The sequence below is a fragment of the Triplophysa dalaica genome, chromosome 3 (assembly GCF_015846415.1).
Source record: "Triplophysa dalaica isolate WHDGS20190420 chromosome 3, ASM1584641v1, whole genome shotgun sequence".
NCBI lineage: Eukaryota > Metazoa > Chordata > Actinopteri > Cypriniformes > Nemacheilidae > Triplophysa > Triplophysa dalaica.
In genome coordinates, this window is record NC_079544.1 from 1,753,965 (window position 1) to 1,768,822 (window position 14,858).

The 14,858-nt window shown below is 39.3% G+C and overlaps 3 protein-coding genes across 6 annotated transcripts; 2 read left to right on the plus strand and 1 right to left on the minus strand.

Annotated features, from left to right (window-relative positions):
* Positions 1-2,103: 2,103 nt before the first annotated feature.
* dhrs1 (dehydrogenase/reductase (SDR family) member 1) lies at positions 2,104-6,411 on the plus strand. 2 transcript variants are annotated; one of them, XM_056743334.1, is made up of 9 exons: positions 2,104-2,248; positions 2,684-2,827; positions 3,894-4,037; positions 4,158-4,237; positions 4,351-4,483; positions 4,598-4,741; positions 5,500-5,569; positions 5,669-5,749; positions 5,832-6,411. In XM_056743334.1, the coding sequence occupies exons 2-9, from the start codon at positions 2,684-2,686 to the stop codon at positions 5,966-5,968; spliced, it is 933 nt and encodes a 310-aa protein (XP_056599312.1). In that variant the 5' UTR covers positions 2,104-2,248; the 3' UTR covers positions 5,969-6,411. The 2 variants fall into 2 exon arrangements, with proteins under 2 accessions (XP_056599312.1, XP_056599313.1); XM_056743335.1 differs by having other exon boundaries at positions 2,105-2,248; positions 2,652-2,827.
* A 420-nt stretch (positions 6,412-6,831) lies between these two features.
* On the plus strand, positions 6,832-12,052 carry homeza (homeobox and leucine zipper encoding a). The gene is made up of 2 exons (XM_056743333.1): positions 6,832-7,102; positions 9,114-12,052. Exon 2 carries the CDS (start codon positions 9,137-9,139, stop codon positions 11,126-11,128), a length of 1,992 nt encoding a protein of 663 aa, XP_056599311.1. The 5' UTR covers positions 6,832-7,102; positions 9,114-9,136; the 3' UTR covers positions 11,129-12,052.
* LOC130417651 (RING finger protein 212B-like) lies at positions 11,948-14,615 on the minus strand. Of its 3 annotated transcripts, XM_056743338.1 has the most exons (13): positions 14,519-14,615; positions 14,239-14,345; positions 14,064-14,125; positions 13,671-13,745; positions 13,404-13,510; positions 13,262-13,322; positions 13,140-13,168; positions 12,996-13,039; positions 12,884-12,908; positions 12,734-12,782; positions 12,584-12,644; positions 12,435-12,465; positions 11,948-12,338 (listed from the first exon to the last, which is right to left on the minus strand). In XM_056743338.1, the coding sequence occupies exons 2-13, from the start codon at positions 14,336-14,338 to the stop codon at positions 12,263-12,265; spliced, it is 720 nt and encodes a 239-aa protein (XP_056599316.1). In that variant the 5' UTR covers positions 14,339-14,345; positions 14,519-14,615; the 3' UTR covers positions 11,948-12,262. The 3 variants fall into 3 exon arrangements, with proteins under 3 accessions (XP_056599316.1, XP_056599315.1, XP_056599314.1); XM_056743337.1 differs by having other exon boundaries at positions 13,404-13,495; positions 14,239-14,593; XM_056743336.1 differs by having other exon boundaries at positions 14,239-14,588.
* Between the last annotated feature and the right edge of the window lie 243 nt (positions 14,616-14,858).

Genomic DNA, 14,858 nt, shown 5'->3' on the forward strand with positions numbered 1-14,858 from the left:
TATAGAAATATTACAGCGTTTATAGTAAATAGCTTATTAATGTGAGTCTTTTTTTTAATTTCATGTACCCTCATAATCTTCTGTTCAAATCTGAAAGTGCAAATCCGATCTGAAAAGCATATATGTGAAAAGTCAGGCAAGGTCAAGTTAACGCTGACATGCTGACAGATTACCATTTCATTAATAAACCTGAAAACACAAGGAAGAAAATAAGCAGAATCACGTTTATATCTGTCCATGTCGGTCTGCTTTAAGGTTGATGTCAACATACAGCACATAGGCTATCTTACCAAACACCCTGAGTCATTTACACGGTTTGAAACTGTGCAAAATGTCAGTGGCACAACGACATGGTTTAGACTTTGCCCTTTTATACAAAGGTCTGATTCTTGTTCAATAACATTCTTCAATAATGTTAATTGAACTTCCTCAAGTCAAGGTCATGTTCACGCAGCCACTTATCTATTGTGCTTTTGCTAGTCACTATTAAAGCGATAGTTGACCAAAAAAATGAAATTTCTGTCATCATTTACTCACCCTCTTGTCAATTTAAACCTGCAGAACACAAAAGAAGATATTTCGAAGAATGTTGCGGCACCCATCAACTTGCATTGGTTTTGTGTCCACACATAGAAGTGAATAGGTGCAGCAATATCTTCTTTTGTGTTCTGCGGAAGACAAACAGATTTGAACGACAAGAGGGTCCGTAAATGGTGACAGATGTTTCCTTTGTGGGAGAAATATCACTTAAATTGTATGTTTTTAACACATTTTAACAATAGAAATTTGCATTTTGTATATGAATGTCAAAAACAAAAAAATTTAGTTGGATTTACTTTGTGATTCCACACAGTTTATTTTAAAACACAATGGCCAATTTTTTTAACTTGTTAATATCAATAAACAACAATTGAGTTACTTTTACACGACATATTTAAGTAACGTTGACAATCTTAACTAGTCCCTGAAATCAACAGTTGAGTTCATTTCACAAACAAACAAAAAACACACAACAAAGGATGACAAAACGTTAAAAAAAGCTGCAGTGTGATCGGCAACCCTCTTTTATTAGTCACCTCTGGTCAATTGTTATCACAGATCTAGTCAAGCTATTTTATTATTTTATTTTTGACATTTTTTTAACACATTTTTTTTCTTAAAACCTCAAGTTCTCATTAAATATCTTGATCAGAACTCTAATCCTTCTTTCATTTGTTTTGTATTATCAGAACAAACTAAAGAATTCATTAACAGTAACTCGTCACTCAAGCACCTGTAATGATGCAACACTCCTGACAGAGGATGACATAACAAAACATTACCCATAATACACTGCAACATTAACAGCCGACTAATTGCTTCAGTGTACTGTAGAGTATATTAAGCTGCTCAGACTCTGACATGAATCAGTGCCTTCAAATTAATCAAAATAATCAGATCACAGCATTTGCAGAATTTATCAGGGCGGCTGAACTACGGTGAGTGCAAAGGGACAGTCTGTATTGGCTTTAATTTGACACAACTATATGTTGGATGAAAAAAATTATCTGACAGCTGAAATAAATTAAGTTCACATAGAGACATGAATCACTTACATTATTAAGAATTTTAAGAATATTGTGAACATGACAGCGGTCAGTAAAAATGACGAAAGGTTTGATTTCTTCTCTTGCACGTTATGAGGAAAGTCATTCTCTCTCATGTCACTGAATGTGCAAAGAATATTATTTCAAGGATTCATACGGATTTGGTGACTGAGGTTTTTCTAAGTCGCTTGACCAATGACAGTTGCTCACATGTGATGATGAAAATACAGGAAGCGGAAAGTGTGGTTACTGTAAAAGAAACATTTGCTGAATTCAATTTTCAAGTAGGCCTGCAACCAAAAGTCATTTTTACTTTTTTAAAGTTTGGGCCGAGTTGATATTACTTAAACAAGTTAACTTTACTTGATTGAATGTGGTTAAGAATTGTAAAAAGCCTAAATTTGATTTTTATATCTAAATTTGAGTCAGCAAACGATGTATGATGTATGTTGAAAGTGATGTGCGTTGTTTGCCAAAATATTGTCCTTATATTAGACGTATTACGGGAATTGTGAGGTTCGCCACAAACACACACATTCTCTCTCACACACACACACACGCACACAACAGTCTTATCTGTAGTTCGTAGTTCGTTTCACACGACAGTAGATTTCATTACATCTCCTGACTGACACATAACGTTTGGCGACGGATAAACTGAGGTGAGGTGATCGCGGTCTGTTGTTGTTGCGTTCAGTTAACGTATTAAGTTACGTATTATGTTCGCATGTCACGGTGTGTGCACATATTCAATATATTGCGCGGACGTGATCCCGTCTCCGTTACGTCAAACATGTTTCGAAGATGTTAACGATTGTTGGATTTAGTACTAGTTTGTGTGCGTAGACGTTTTGCTGAATAAATGCCAATGTGGTTGTGAAAGAAGCGTGAGCGTGCAGTGCACATCTGTGGCCACAGGGTGGCGGGCTCTCGTGGGTTCACTTTGACAGCTTCACTGTGAACTTACAGTTCTTTGCTCTTGCTCTTTTTCTGTTTATATTGAGATGTTTATATATTCATACTTTTTAATCATAATCTGTATTTGTGTATTTGAATATTTTTCAGTGTTTTTTTCATGCCAATCTTGATTCTCTCAGATGGCGCTGTCTGGGTGTATTTGTGTGGTGACCGGTGCGTCCAGAGGGATTGGACGAGGTATTGCTCTTCAGTTATCTGAAGCTGGTGCCACTGTGTACATCACCGGTCGACAGGAAAAGACTCTGAAGCAGACAGCGGCCGAGGTCTGAAACCATAAGTATTGCAGTTCACACATAACTTGTGGAAGTGATGAAACTTAACTCTTTCCCCGCCAGCCTTCCAAAAAAAAGTTGCCAGTGTTTTTTGACATTTTCACTCAATTTTGATGTCTCACGGTACATTTTCTGTACTTAATTTATGGACAATATATCAAATGAAAGAACAGGGTCTCAGATTTCAAACAAAAGAAACTGTATTCTTATATGTGACCCTGGATCAAAAACAAGTCTTACTGGTTCCAGTAATCCAACGGGAAGATTTTTATTAAAAGACAAAAATCCGTTGTATGGGTCAAAATTATCTATTTTTCTTTTATTCCCAAAGTCACAAGGATATTAAGTAAAGATCATGTTCAATGAAGATATTTTGTAATACAAAAACTTTATTTTTGTGAGTGGACGGCCTGCTACAGCGCCTCTGATTAACAACTTCAAAGACAATTTTCTCAACATTTTGATTTTTTTGCACTCTCAGAATCCAGAGTTTTAAACGGTTGTATCTCAGCCAGATACTTTCATATTCTAACAACTCATACATTAATAGAAAACTAAGATTTCAGATTATGTCAAAATCTCAATTTTGAAAAATTGACCCATAAGACTGGTTTTGTTGTCCAGGGTCACATATCCTGTTCTTTTTTTATCACCCCTTAGAGACAAGTAACATGTTTTGGGCAAAGACTCAACACAGAACAATAATAAAAAACAGATAAAACATATATGTTCTAGGTTCAAAGCTTCTGTTGTATTTCCAAAGGTGTGTAACAGCGACACCAGCTGTTTAACAGTACAAACACCGATTCCGTTATGAACATTTTTTTAAATGAGGAAATAACTCGTCAACGGTGATGAAAGAGTAAATCTAAAATCCAATAGACTTTTATCTAATAAAAAAGGGATCCGAGCCATATCCCAGGACCAGAATAACATATCAATGCTGGCTGTGGGAAAGTTTGACTTGTCTGTCAACACTTGCACGGGACACCTTGTGGAGGAATGAATTATTAGACGTCACAAGACTGACTTTCGGTCGAAAAATCTTGTATTACAGGTGACGGAGCGAGGAGGCCAGTGTCTGCCAGTAGTGTGTGATTCATCTAAAGAGGATGACATCAAGGAGCTGTTTGAACGTGTTCAGCGCGAGCAGAATGGCAGACTTGACGTCTTGGTGAATAATGCGTATGCTGGTGTACAGGTCAGCCTTACTTTCTCTTTGATGAACTGTGTTTTCTTTCAATTATTTGTGTATTTATTATATTGCTGCATGACCTTCATCCTTCGTTGTGCAAAGAGAGTTCTTTATCTCTACGTGTAGGTTATTTTCGAAAACATGGGAAATAAATTCTGGGAGGTGGATCCCGGTATTTGGGACACCATCAACAATACGGGTCTCAGGTACACTTCATTTGACATTCGAAACAGATGATCTCCGGAAATCTTCTCATAAATACATTTTCATTCACGCCCATTCTTTTGGAGTCATATCAGAGGTCCCTGTGCTTTCACAGGGGTCACTATTTCTGCTCGGTGTACGCCGCCAGGATGATGGTGGCTCAAGGCAGCGGTTTGATCGTGTTCATATCATCCATGGGTGGTCTGCGCTATCTCTTTAACGTAGCCTACGGGGTCGGCAAGGCCGCTGTGAGTCCGTGCATATAACATCATATTATGATATGTATGCGGTATCATAACACAGTACTGGTGCTTGAAAATACTGAAACTACACAAATATACCATTTTTTTTCTTGTCTGTAGTGTGACAGAATGGCAGCAGATACAGCAATAGAGCTGAAAAAGAGAGGTGTGGCGTCTGTTAGCCTTTGGCCCGGAGCTGTTCAGACGGAGTTGGTTTCACAGTATGTGTCTCAGGACGATTCCTCTACAGGGATGGATCCCAAAGTAAGCCATGTGTGTTTGGCGTTTGCATACAAATGCATTAGTCATATCGTCTAACCAGCATAATAAATAATAGTGTTGTTTTATTTACTTGATAAACACAGCTTTACCTAGACAAACGTAATTAGATGATATTTGTGACCCTGGATCACAAAACCAGCCTGAAGTAGCACGGGAACATTTTTAATAATCGCCAAAAATACATTGTAGGGGTGAACATTAACGATTTTTCTTTTTGCCACAATCATTAGGATATTAAGTAAAGATCATGTTCCATAAAGATATTGAATATATTTCCTACCTTGAATATATAAAAACTTAATTTTGTGAGTGGATGACCTACAGTGCTTCAGATAAACAACTTCAAAGGCGATTTTCTCAATATTTTGCTTTTTTTTCTCCCTCAAATTCCAGCTTTGTAAACAGTTGTTGTTCTGCCAGATGTCGTCCTACCCTAACAAACCATATATCAATAGAAAAATTACTTTTTCAGCTTTCAGATGATGTAAAAATTTCAATTTCGAAAAATTGATCCTTAAAACTGGTTTTGCTGTCCAGGGACACATTTGTGTAAATGCAGGAGGAGAACAGGCTTCCTCAGCAAAGTCTAGTTCATGTCAATGTTGGTCCCTCTATGACACATCTATTTGAATAAATAGGCATTTTGAAAATAAATGGACCCGTTAAAAGCACTATACACATAAAAATGACTTTATCAAGACATGCTTTTTTAATACTTGTTCACAATTTCTCTTTCTCAGTTCAAGGAGGTTTTCGCGAATGGTGAGACCACAGAGCTCAGTGGAAGATGCATAGTTGAGCTCGCCAAAGGTTGGTTTTTCTTCAGATTAAAGGAGTGATTAAAATTTTTAAATGTTCATGCTTTTATGTTTATTGACATGTTACCTTCTGCTGCTCGCTGACACACAGATAAGAATCTCATGTCAATGACTGGGAAAGTGCTGATGACCTGTGATCTGGCTCGGCGCTATGGATTAAAGGACATTGATGGTACTGAAAGTTCTGTAGCGGTAGATAGACGGTGAAAATGAAATCCTACACGCTGTGTTTGATGCATTCCTTGTCTTTCCAGGCCGCAGTGTGGTGGACTACACCTCTCTGAAGTTCATGGTTTCTCAAATACCCTATATGTCCTGGCTATCCATTATCACACCTTCATTCATCAGAGTGCCTCGCTTCATGTTGAATCTTGCTAATGGCAAATTCTGACATGCATCAGTGCAGATACAGGATGATGGTGCCGGCGGCCAAAAGAAGATTTTTACACCAGATTGGTTTAAGGATGGAAAAAAATGTCTTTAGGTAGTCAAAATACAATTAAAAAATGACATTCCGGGTTATGTACTGGTTACCTTATTATGCACGTGAGCATTTAATTCCAAATAATTTTTATTTTATTTTATTAAAGTGTAATCCTCCTCGCTTTTTGCAGAGTTTTTTGCTTAATTTCTTAATATTAAAATATTATCACGCATTACATTTCAATTAGAAACAAAAATTGTTTGTGTACATTTCTCATGTTCGAGATGTTTACTGTTGTTGAGAACACTTTTTATGTACTACTTTATCAAGTTTAACAAACCGAAAACGTATTTTAATTAGGGCTGTCAAATGATTAATCGCATCCAGAATAAAAGTTTGTGTTTACATAATATATGTGTCATACACATACATCAAAAACATACACATACATGCACATGTTTACATTAGGAAACATTTACATGTATTTATTTATATTAATCAATCATTGAAATTACATATAAATGTATATTAATTTTCATATTTTTCTTAAATATATGTATGTATATGCATTTGTTTATAAATACAAAAATAATACGCGCAGAATATATTATTGTGATTCATCGCGATTGATCATTTGACGGCAACAAACATTTAAGTTCAATTTAAAGGAAACAAAACGTATTGTGTATGCACGTATACTAAAAAAATCGGAATAAATACAAACTTTAATGCTACTATACACTTTTGTGTCGGTGTTTTTGTTTACTTTCAAGTCACTCGCTTTCCATCAGACCAGCGCGTAATGTTGTTGCATCAGTACCTGTGAATGGCCAAAAACATGTGTAGTAGTATTCACATGGTAATCGCATCCCAGATGGGAAGAGCTCCTCCTCCCGTTCCTCTCTTTACCGGATTGGACCCGCACATTCACGGCACCGTCACTGCGTGAGAAAGAGGGGGCTGGTCCGAAGCTCCTGATCCTCTCAGTCTGACCGGACAGGCGAAAAACACTTTGGGGTTTCCAGAACAAAAGCGGACGTCGGACAAAACAGGCCAGCTGAAGTGGCGTATCTACACACGGCCTCGTGGGACATTAAAGCGGTGAGTTGTTTTAAAAGGCTTCGCTCCGGCCGCTACACGGTTTACCTCCGTAAAGTTTGGAAGCGTTTCCATCGCGTCTCGATCACAGTTAAGTGTTTCCGAAGCTCGGAATCGCCTCCGTGAAGCCACGCAATGGCTTCGCACAGTGTTGTTTCGCATCTCTTCGTGTGTTCGCGTTATTTGTAACGCTTGTTTTCGAGGGAGATTTAAAGGGGAACGTGCGTGTCGGTGGGACAACTGTGTGGCCATTTAACACCGAGTTTGTTTATGCGCGTTACTGAAGCGTAACCAAACGAGTGCGCCTGTGCGGCACCCAACGCCACAAAAGAGCGAATATAATCGCCTGTGGACAAAACACTGCTGTGGCTTGAACTCGTGTCTCGTATAAAAGTATCATTAGCTCATAATGGCCCTTACACCTGCTTAATGTTTTTTCTTTTGTTACATGTACTTAGACAGTCGTGATCTCAGACACCCCGCGACCTGCGTCAAAAGTTCTTCAGATAAGCTGATTATAGAGCTCATGGACAAACATCGTGCTGTTGACGCAATTTGAGTACAATCTAACGGAGTTTATCTGGATGTCATGAACATTTTGTTGTGTTTATAAACTACTTGGAAATGTTTAAATATAGGTTAGTGTTTACTAAATGTATGCTGTTTATACACTTGCTACGTACGAAATGTTTGGTGGATTCAGGACAACTGGAACACTTTTACAACAAGGCGACTGTCAAGAAGTGTCCCATTATGCCTGAGTTCACACGGTAAATATATTTGTGTGGTGAAATATCTCGCCAGCTTCAGGGACTTGACGCTCAGACGCGTCATTGTAAGTCACCCTCTGATGAATGAGGTCACCGCAGGCGGTCGGGAATTTATTCTGTCAAGTTGATGGCTGGCCAGTTGGTTGCGTATAGTGGGAAATTGCTTAACATTGGAAACACTTTTCCAAGCAGCGTTGCCTAACCGTGCTCACGCAGGTCTGTGTCACTAACCAAACAAACTGTTGCCAAGGTTTATTTCCATCGTTCACAGTTCATTTTTCCACGCGAATAAGCTGAAACTCGAAGGTGACCGTCCGTAGTTGAGTTGATCTGGCCAGGACAAATCCCACCGATGTGAGAATTTGTTTAAAGAGTAAAGTACGTTTGCAGTTTTGGACACTATTTCATGCAATGCAAGATGCACAAAACCAGCAAGACATACGAGACAGGTTAGACTGTGTCATGTTAAGTATTCAAACAAATCTGGTTTGACCAATATGACTTGAGTCATCTTTTAATCGAGACATGCTTGCACTGGTCCTTTACCGTCTGTTGGAAGGTTAAACTCACTTCTATATGGGGTTAGACAAATGGGGGAAGTGGACCATTACGTGCGCTGGAAAGGGGCAAGTGAGCGGTGAAGGGCAGGCCCCCCATTTCTCTTTTGCTCAAGTCTGCCGAAGTGGGGGTTGGGTGTGCACTGCCGGAGAGTATACGACAGGCTTTAATAAAAGGCTAATGTGTGGAAGTGAAAAACAGGGGGAAGGGGGTGACATCTGTCCTTCTTTCAACTTTAGAGAGGAAAGTCAATGGCCAGACTGTAGAGTTGGCTGAAAAGCGACGGTTTAATGACTTTCGTGCAGTTTGTCTCGTGAACGTCACAAGCAAGTCTTGCGAGTCTGTGGCCTGTTGTGTGATGGTAATCAATAATGCCGTCAATTCCGAAAGTTAAGCACTACAGTTTGCAAATGAACCGAACAAATTCCATTGTAGGTTGGGCTGACCAAAAAACAGACCGGAACCCCACCCGTTAACCCCCTCCACACCATCCAAGTACCCATCGACCACAAACAGCCCACAACCCCCCTAACATTCCAAACTCTTTACCCTTCACAAATTACATGCATGAAGATCAAGCAGGTTTTCCACATCGTGTAAAAACGCTGAGGACATGGCCTCATTGTAACTGGGTTTGAGGTTACGTTCATTGTCATATAACGCATGTTTCTTTGTCTCCCTTACAGTCTGCAGCTGTGTGAGAACTCTGATGGCGACGCACAGTGACCATGACCTAAAAGTTATCACTCCAAGAGGAGTGCTGTTCAAGAGACAAGATGGGAACCTCGGCAGTCCGCGGCAGCAGAAGTCACCCCCACACCACAACTCCATTGGAAAGGAACCTCTGAGCCCCTCCAATCGCAAGCCGCGAGAGAGCAATGGCAGTGCGGCGGCGAGCTTCAGCACCAATCATAACTCCGTAATATGTCTTCCACTGGTATCTGAAGGACTGAAGCTGGTGTGGACTCAGTCGGATCAAACACGTGAGCTGGATTCCATACCCGAGCTGGTACAGGCCTTCAATGTCTTTCCTTACCCGACATCTCAAGAGGTCAGCACCCTGGCCCGCGTGTGTGCTCTTCCACTCGATAAAGTAAAAGTCTGGTTCATGGTACAGCGCGTCAAGTATGGCATCAGCTGGGCGTCTGAGGATATTGAGGAGACGCGGCTAAAGCTGGCGAGGCCCCAACTTATCAGCGAGACTGAACACAAGGAAAGCAGGGCAAAGAGAAAAAACGAATCTGATGATCTTAAAGAAACGGACGGCATGCCAGTTGCTCATGTTGAAGATCTAACAAACAGTCCACAGATGCCTCACAAAAGACATAAAATTGAAAGCCCGCAACCAACAAAGCTCTCTCCTGCTGCTTTACGGTTTCGTTCATCTCTTCCCGCTCCTCAGGATTCATACTATTACCGCCAACCGGTGGAAGTGTCGGAAACACCTCAAGCTGCCACTCCGCCGACTCCGGTGGTGTCTTCAGTTGGATCTGAGCAGCCACGGCACAGCCGCTACAAAAAGTCTAAAGCCCAGTTAGCCGCCTTGCGTAAAAGTTTCCTCCGGGAGAACTGGCCTGATGAGTCTGAGCTCCAACGGCTACAAGAGGAGACATGCCTAACACGTAATGATATTCGGAAATGGTTCAGCGACAGTCGGTACCAGCTGCGAAACGGTAGGGGGTCTTCGGGCTTGACGTCCTTGCATGCTACTAAAGGAGCAAATGAAACCACGTCCAGTCCTTCGTCTCAGGAGGTTCAGCCTCTTTCCCTCACTACTAAAAAGCTGACAACCATGCAGCACCCCAAGGCAAGCGAAAGCAAGGAAAAGGCTCATTTGAAGGGGACGCGAAAAAATCGGACAAAGGACTCTCAGTTTTTCCAGCTATTCCTGTCGAATACTCTAGAGGCGTTTGAAGATGGAGCACCGGCATTAGATGTGAAAAAATTCCAGGAAGATGACGACATTCAGAATAACGATGAAGTCAAAAGTGAAGTGGACAGTGAGAGACAGTGTATGACACCTCCAGAGCCGGCTGCGCCTGATTCCACTCCCTCCCCCTCTGTAACCCCATCTAAAAAACAGTCAGTCAGGCCCCAGTCATTGAAATCGGCATGCTCTGTCAAAGCAAACACCTCAACCAACTCTCCACAACCCTCAGACCAGTCTTCACCGTTACTGTTAACAGCAGCTGGCCGACCAAGAAAAACAAAGGAGCAGTTGGCAATGTTGAAAGACTTCTTCCAGCGCTGCCCGTGGCCAAAGAGTGAAGAGTACACGCAGATAGTGGAACTAACATCATTGCCTCGAGCTGATGTCATCCAGTGGTTTGGAGACACGCGCTATGCCGTAAAAAACGGCCATGTACGTTGGGTGCACGGTGACGTACGAGACCAAGTGCTTGCAGAGATAGCGTTGACACAAAGTGGAGGGACTGCTGTGGATTCCAGTGGAACTTCAGGAAGTGACGGGAGCAGAAAACGCAAGTCACAAGGAAACAGTATACCAAAAATGCAGAAGTCAGCAGTAGATTCGACAGACTTCAGTCCTCTAGAGCTGTATTATCGGCAGCTGGGCCCTCTACAGGAGAAAGACCTTGACACGCTCTGCCGAAAGTCAAAAATGAGCTACCAACAGGTGCGAGACTGGTTTGCCTCGAAGGACAGTAATACACTGGACACAGAGCTCAATGTTATCGACTGATCATATTAAAACTGCGTACTGTGTACTCATGTTACTTGTCTGTCAATCTGCTGTGAGTTCTTTTCAAGGGTTGGAAAACCGTATTAACTGTATTAAATTTCTCCAGTTTCATGCAATCTGCTCATCTTCGATCATGTAAAAAAGTAGATTTCTGTAGCATCAGGTTAAATTTGATCCGTTATTCAAGTGGCAGTATTAAACATGCAGACCTTCACCAAGAAATATTTTTCGTATATACACTGGCTGACGTTAGTTATGATGTTGATATGTTATTTTGTGAAATCTCTTATAGCTTTAATTGCTGCTTTTTAGAACGGACACCGATACACAAACAAGTTACTTGATTTCAGAATCTTGGTCCCTGTTTGGACATTTTGTTTAGTTGGACCAGTTACTTTAGAGTGCATTGATAGAGCTAATTTTGTAATCTTTAATTATTAGTAAATGCATACGGCACTGTGTAACAGTTCCCTCCTGAACAGATTAACCATACGTTTACAAAACTCTATCCATTAACATTCCGCACTTACTTGAGTTTTTCCTATTGATCAATTTCTCTGGTCTTTTTACTTTGTTTTGAATAAGCATTTCAATAAAACAGTTACCTAGTCTAACGCACATAAAAATGTATAAATGCGAGCAACATTGAAATAATGCAAACCAGGGCAATGGGTATATTCAGTATGTTAGGGAAAGTACATTTCTTGATATGCAATACATATATGCAGAATTATGAAACTACAATCTTTGTTGTGAGTTTTGCGATTAAACTTGCTGATAATGGTGGGACCATAAAACACTCTATTTCTTACTAGACAGTAAATGATAAAAAGTTTATTTGTCAAGACACCATTGCTCTTCATCTTTCTGTTCACAATGTTTTTTCTCTTTTGTTTGAAAATAAACGTGAATGAAACTCACTTACATTAGATCTCATAACTTTTTCATATCCATACTGTAACTGCGGCACGAGAATGTAAATTTATATTTATAATACTAGCAAATAATTTTTCTCTTATTTGCAATTCAATATCCACTTTTGACTGTAAGTTACATTTTTTAACTGTAAGTAAATAATTGAACGGCTATATATTAATGTAATGATTTTCTAATACGAAGATACAAATAAGTGTTTTATGGCCGTGGAGACTGGAGTGAAGGTCTAGTCAAAAACTGGAACTGAAAGTTGTTTGGAGTTGTATGTTGGGACCTAAAAATTGCAGATGAAAGTTAAATTGCTTACCGTGAAGCTTCTATTTTCATACATCAGAATATGAATAATTTATATTATCTGACAAAAAGTTACCTTGTGGGGGTGTGAACTGAGCCGGGTGTCCCTTAAAACAAGAGGAGAACATTAGTGTAAACCATGAGACCGTCCAATATAAATAACTGTTCATAAATGTATACTTCATGATAGCAAAAAATAGGTTATAGAATCTGTACTTGACTTACTGACAGTCTGTTCATGTATTGAACTCATGTTTGACGTAGAGATGGATGAACCTGTGGGAGTCTAAGACATAAATGATAAAGATTGTGATTTTATTACAATAACTGACAAACAACTGGACAACTAAGAGTAAAGAAGAGAAATCAACTCACTGTCATGCCAAGTCTGGAATGTCTAAATCTCTCCAAAGTGTCTCCAGAACTTGTGTGACGATAAAAGATAATGAAAAAGTTCATTTTATAATGTTTGGAGGAGAGCAGGTTTACTAAATAAACATGTTAAGATTATACAACACAATCTACCTGAGAGCTCTAGAGCGCGGTGTGACTGTGGAAAGTAAAAACACAACATATAAAGTTTAGTCTTTTACTTTAATAAGTGCAGTTTATTTCTGGAGTTATGAAGCTTTAGTACCTGGTGATGTCACAGCCACAGGAAGAGTCATCCTTGGAGTACCTCTATATATGAAAAAAGACGTGAATTCTGTGAATGCATGTTATAACATACTGTAACAATATTATGAGCACACATATGATCATAGACAATAATCTGTATTACCCATTAATCTGAAACCTTCCAGGAGACGTCTGTGTGGAGCAAAAACACATGAACATTGAAATAAAATGTAAGTTAAAAGTCAAGAGCGAATAAATCTACAAAAGTAAACTGATGTTTCTCACCCTCCTTTGAGAAAGAGGTTTCTTGAGCTCTTCATTCTCTCTTTTCAGCTCAGACACTTGCCTTTAATAAAACACAAATAGATAAAAATGCAGTTTTGAAGTACGATGAAACTATTTCAGATATTCATCACTGAATGAGCACCTGTAGAGCTGATCATTGACTTCTTTAAGCCTTCGCTCCAGCTCCACAGACTTGCTTCTATAGAAAGCCATGACACGTTCCTTCTGCCTTTTCTGAAAAACAGCAACCTGAAACACGTCTGAACTTTCAATAGACAGAATTGTGTTTGCTCAGGTCTTGATGTCAGTGTGGCTTTGATCATTTCATCTTCAATATTCAATATCATGTGGATTATAAATGAATGGTAATAAAGTACATTTAATAAGTGGCTGATAAAATGACGTATACCTGTGAAATATGTTCCAGTCGAGTCTGCAGGAGTTTCACCGGATCTGTGAAAAACATCTTTTCCTGAGGTTTCATCTTCACAAAAATGAAAGAAATGTGCAGGAAACAAAAGAGACGAGAAGGAAAAAAGCGGATAAATGAACAAAACGTTCACTCAGACTGTCAGATGTTTTGCAAACGATTGTTCTTTTCACAGCAGGTGTGAGAGACCAACTTTGTCCACACATCACATAAACTCTATTAACTCGTTTGATTGTGACTCCTCAAATATACGGTAGTGACTTTATTTATAGAATGAAAGCGTCACAATTTGTTGTTCGTTGTCTCCATTTAGCCTCACAACTGCACAATTGATCTTGTGTAGATGCAGTTTGTCAGTTTAGTTTCACTCACCTGATCAGATATTATCAGATAGTTACAGTTGACATGACACACTCTGCACTGACCACTAAACTCTGTAAGACAAATAAACACGACGATGTTTTCATGAGGCATTGTTACCTGACTAAAAAAGACAGTAAATAAAAGTAAAAATCACACGTAGTCCCAAAGTAAATCCATCACTTACTTGTATTTATGCAGTCCTGACAAAATATATGAGCACAGCTGGACACTACAAATGTTTTTCCTCCTCTCAGAAAACAGTTATTACAGTGAAAACAATCCATTTCGTCTCTGAATGACCAACACAAAACCGCGGTTCTCATATGTAACGTTACCTCAGAAAAGCTTTGTTATATAATCGTCGTGTAAGGTGAATATCGCGTGTTAACTCGTAGTTCTGACTAAATCCTTTAACTTGGTATATTTTTCTGAAAGATTTATCTTTAGTTCACAGGGTGACATACCGACATTCATGCGAAGCAAGATCCTGTCAGAACACCGGCTTCGACTCGAGTGAGCAGATGTGTCATTGAATAAAGTTTCCAGTAGAGGCCGCCAAACACTTACGATACTATTGATATATTAGGATTGCGTCATAGATTTATTTAGCATATAAAATTATTAATATTTAAATCATCTAAAGTAGCCCATTACTATACAAATAGCTACAAATACTTTAATCAAAACAAACAATAAAGAATAAGTGGAGTAGAAAAAGGAAAAAAAATAATTGTGTAGTGAAACAATGTACACTGCACAGTATTCAATACATTTATGATGACATCATCTGGGTCCAGACACAAG